At 37.8% G+C, this 5009-nt stretch overlaps 1 protein-coding gene across 1 annotated transcript; it reads left to right on the top strand.

Annotated features, from left to right (window-relative positions):
* Positions 1-6: 6 nt before the first annotated feature.
* LOC103521936 (mediator of RNA polymerase II transcription subunit 12-like) lies at positions 7-4426 on the top strand (the record flags this gene model as incomplete). The annotated part of the gene is made up of 8 exons (XM_008487040.1): positions 7-26; positions 663-779; positions 1105-1232; positions 1629-1776; positions 2293-2466; positions 3187-3317; positions 4007-4159; positions 4306-4426. Coding segments are annotated over exons 5-8 (574 nt in total), but the record flags the coding sequence as incomplete, so codon positions are not given.
* Between the last annotated feature and the right edge of the window lie 583 nt (positions 4427-5009).

Below are 5009 nucleotides of genomic sequence, written 5' to 3'. Positions count from 1 at the left end.
TTCACTGCTCACTGTTTGCAATGGAGGTAAGATTATCGTCCCCTTATTGCAATAATGTTATTGAAATGAATCCAGCATTGCAATAGAGTAGCATTAGAGGCAAGCAGGGATGGATTTTTTTTATTATTAATATTTATTAGGAAAAATAATCCCAGAACTACCAAGATAAACAGCAGTTGCCAACCTGAGACTTATGACAGGACATGACTGTCTTGCGCAACATTTACATCGGATAGGTTGTAAAGACACCCCCATCTGCCTACTATGTAATCTGCAAGCAAATATGAACGCAGAACATTTATTATTATTTCCAGGCCTTTCAAATAACGACAACTTTGTAGCAAAGTATTGGGATGTACGAGGGAAAATGACCTAATAGTCAACTCTGAGCATTTGTAGCAAAGTATTGGGATGCACGAGGGAAAATGACCTAATAGTCAACTCTGAGCATTTGAAAACAACAACAACAACAACAACAACAACAACAACAACATATTTATTAGGGATGGATTGAAACTGATCAAAGAAGAAGTATGGTGTTGTTCACAGAAGAAGATTTGACTTCTCGTGTGACCTTACCCCTGGAATAGCCATAGTCATGAAAGATCTAATAGTCGCATTTAAATACATCGAACTAAAAAACTTTCTTTTTTCTTCCACAGCTGGTCGGAGATCTGAGGCGGATTTAGTTGCCGAAGCAGGGGCTCGACTTACCTGTCATCTACTTCTGAGGCTGTTCAAAACCACTGAGACCCCACAAACATCCTCGTTTTCTGTTGGTAAATATCTAGCTTTACTGATTTACGCCTTGCACAACACCTGCATAAAATTGGCATCAGAGATTCCCCTAACTGTCCAGTCTGCTAACTCAACAGCTCAACACCCTGATGAACTCCAGTCACCTAATTTCCTGTTCACTAAAATCCAGCAATAACATCGTGGAAGAATATTGGGATGCAAAAAAGAAAAAAAAAATGTTATCTAATAATGATGCTTCAAGGCAAGGGTTAGATAGTAGAGAACGCCTCTAGCATTAACTTTGCTCAGAGTCACCTTCCATTTAATACTGTATTAATTAATATTATTAACTTATTCAATTTCCAGGAACCTCCCCCCATTCTGTACCTTCAAGTGGTCACTCTCCCTCAAGTATACGTCTCGGATGTGATAGACATTTGCTGACTGCAGCTCACAATAATATTCGAGTGGGACCGGTCTTAGCTGTACTCAAGGTAAGCTGCAATAGGTTCAAATATTAAATGATGTCTATAAAGAAACACTTAGCCCACCTGTCTGGCTGAGTGGATACGAGCTCTGACTCTCAACAAAATGTACAAACATTCAGCAACTACTTACTTATGTTGATTTATTTAAAACTTTTAGGTAACACACACAGTTGAATGAAAAAAAAAAAAACATAAACCAACGAATAAAGCAAAAAATAAGATTTGCACATTTGAACACGTCAGTAATGCTGCAGATGCCTTAAGGCGAAACCGGGACAACACAAACAAGTAAATGAAGTAGACAAAGTTACCATCCCTATACTCTTGATATGGAGTTTCACAAAATTACCGAATCTTCCTTAAAGTGATTGTAATAACTAATAACCGAATCTATTTCCCCAGGCAATCATCGTTGTCGGAGATGCGACAGCAAACTATCCTCCCCTGACGATCAAAAAGTCTCCATCTAGTCATCAGAACCCGGCCGGTAGCAATACCGCCGGTAAACTCCCAGGAGAACTCAGTATTAGTCACATTCTGGGCACTACAGGTATGTATGTTTGTGCTGTGTGATTGTATAGTGATGGGTGTGAGTTTCTCTATCATAATAGGTATCTATAACAACCATTTAAGAAGACTTGTGCACACAAAACCCGGCCGGTAGCAATACCGCCGGTAAACTCCCAGGAGAACTCAGTATTAGTCACATTCTGGGCACTACAGGTATGTATGTTTGTGTGTTTGTGCTGTGTGATTGTATAGTGATGGGTGTGAGTTTCTCTATCATATCTATAACAACCATTTAAGAAGACTTGTGCCCACAGTATCAGGAATAATCAAAGTTACATCATGCCCTGATGTACTACTTATTTCTAGTATGTGCCAGGGTAATTAATCAGGGTTGTTAAATTACATACTCTAATTGTAATATGTGTTCCCCATAATATGTCAAAAAAATTGACTCAAAATACGAGTATATGAGACCTTGTTTAGACTGTGGGGGTAAAGGGACTGTTCAGTCCTATCCCAGCAGGATAAACAAGGTATATTCTATCCTATTCTACAGATATCATGTCTGCGTCGAATGATTTGCTACTCATGGATATGAACAATAGTGCAAGTACCATGGAGTCTACCCCCGGACTGAGCGAGTTCGCACTGCTTGTGCTCAGAGAGATATGTAGCCAGGAGTGGGTACTGGAGAGATGTTTGGAAACCCCTGAGGAACTATGCCGAGAAGGTAAGTAGGTTTCAATTATTATTTCTTCAATGCGACGAAGGTCTAACTTATCGGAACTCTAACAACGGAGATCTTATAGCAAAATCACAGAGAGAATGAAGACACGATGAGAGAAAGCCAGTCTTCCCGAGAACGAACCTTATTTGTGTAGAATCAAGTTCGCCCCGAGCGGGAATCGCACCAGTGACCCAGCCCTCAGAAAACAGGTGTGCTACCCTGCAAGCTAATCAGGGCTGACTACTACTATCTTTGAACAATGCTTAACACTCACTATTGAAAATTCTAAATATTGTACTTACTGTACGAAAATTCTAGTACAGTAGAACCTCGATTATTTCAACTAATTGGGAAAGAGGGTAGTTGAAACTGTCGAGGTTCTGTATAAAAGTTGAAATAATCGAAATTCTGTATAAAACAATGAAAATAGGGCCAAATTTAGTGATACAAAAGAACAAAATAGGGAATAAATACCCTTTTATTTTGAAATTAAATAAAACAAACTAAGAAACGAACAAAAAAACACGTGTTCGATATTGTTTTCTTTGTCATTAGTCTCATTATTTAAACACTTTCTTCTCTTCCCCTGATAAAGTAGGATTTCCTTGATAGATAGGAAAAAACCCGGATTTTTGGAGTTGAAATATAATAGAGAGTTGATATAATGGAGGTTGAAATAATCGAGGTTCTACTGTACTTACTGTATGATTTACTTCCCCTCAGGTATGCTCCTGGATGACATGCTGTCACCGAAACAAGCACAACGGTTGTTACATATGATCTGCTATCCAGAGAGAGCTGCTAGTCTGGATCCCAACACCATGGACTATAAAGCCATCATTACTCATATCTTGGTGAGTTTGGAAAATAAAGCAATTTTAATTCACAAATGAGTATAAGTATTATTTCTGTCTTTTTTAATTTTTCATGTCGCATTCTCGGTAGTCCTTTATTGGAATTATTATTTTCTTTACCGACCTACCAACTTTGTTTCTCTTATTATAGCCCCTTCTTTCTTTTAGTTATTTTGCATGTGTTTTCTTTCTCCTATGTGCTTCCTTTCTCTTTATATCTCTTCCTCTACTCCTTTTTCTCGTCTTTGAAACTTTTCCTGTTATTCGACCCTCCTTAACGTTTCATTTAACCTGTTGAAATCTACCTTCTCTACCTATTTTTTCTTCTTTTTTATTATTAATATATTTTTATTTTTTCTATTGAAATCATCTACCTTCTCTACTCTATCGTTCCCTTTCCCTCTATCATTCCCTAGTTAATACATCTAGATAAATCTTGTGACTTGACTTAGACTTGAAACACCAACCTCTAGATCCGAAGTCCAAGGCGTTGACCACTGCAAAACTGAGGTTGGTCCTCATTTATTTGAGAATTTGACCGCATAATAATGGAGCTCTAAGTATGTAATTAGGTGGTAGAGAACGCTTCCGGTATTAACCTCGCCTAGTGGTTACCTTCCACTTAAGAGTCTATCATTATTAACTACCAGTGAACTTATTTTGAAACATAAACGAAATGGAAATTTCAGGAGAACCTTGACCAGTGGACTTTGCGAATGTCTTGGCTGGACATGCAACTCATGTATCAACAATTCGCCAGTATTGCCAACAAGGGTAACTCATCTGTGGAGTTGAATCATTGGCTGGATACCGTAGCTAAGGCAGTGGTAGACATCTTCCAGGTAAGATCTTAATCAAGTCGCTCAAACTTTTCAGAGGGATTCGATAATACATGTAGATCAAAAGTGTCCCTGAGTGGGTTTCGAGATATGTACGGTTCGGCCGTTCGGTTATTTAAGTATGTTTCATATGATTTTTGGTATTTCAGGTACATCCCAACACCAAGCCGAGTGAGAAGAACAAGATCAAAGCAGAATCCATGTGGCTGGTAGCTCCTCTTATATCAAAGCTACCTAGTGCAATACAGGGTAGAGTTCTCAAGGCAGCTGGTAAGTCAGGGGTCAGTGGATACGGTTCTAGATGGATACTAGCAGTTGTAGTTGTTGTCTTTTTTTTTAAGAGTTTTAAGGGGGTATGGATGTGGAACTAACAGACCTGTTTTAATCAAAGTACCTTTTAATCATATCTCATATCAATTATTGTTCAAAGTTTTAAGGGGGTATGGATGTGGAACTAACAGACCTGTTTTAATCAAAGTACCTTTTAATCATATCTCATATCAATTATTGTTCAAAGAGCGCGAACGACCTACCCCGTCCGTAGTGTTTTAAGCGCCTTAAAAGGGATAAAAAGATATTGTGTTTACATGAAATATTCGTGCCAAAAGCTATCGAGGTTTACACAGTAAACTGGGTATTTTGATTGAAATTTAAACTGTATTTTTTTATTTGCTTTTTTCTTTATTTCTGTCTATCGAGGTTTACACAGTAAACTGGGTATTTTGATTGAAATTTAAACTGTATTTTTTTATTTGCTTTTTTCTTTATTTCTGTAAAAAAAAATTTTTCATGTCGCATTCTCGGTAGTCCTTTATTGGAATTATTATTTTCTTTACCGACCTACCAACTTTGT

This window comes from Diaphorina citri, unplaced genomic scaffold (genome assembly GCF_000475195.1).
Source record: "Diaphorina citri unplaced genomic scaffold, Diaci psyllid genome assembly version 1.1 scaffold6311, whole genome shotgun sequence".
Lineage (NCBI taxonomy): Eukaryota > Metazoa > Arthropoda > Insecta > Hemiptera > Psyllidae > Diaphorina > Diaphorina citri.
The sequence above is the reverse complement of the archived record's forward strand: the minus strand, read 5'-3'. Positions and strand labels throughout refer to the sequence as shown.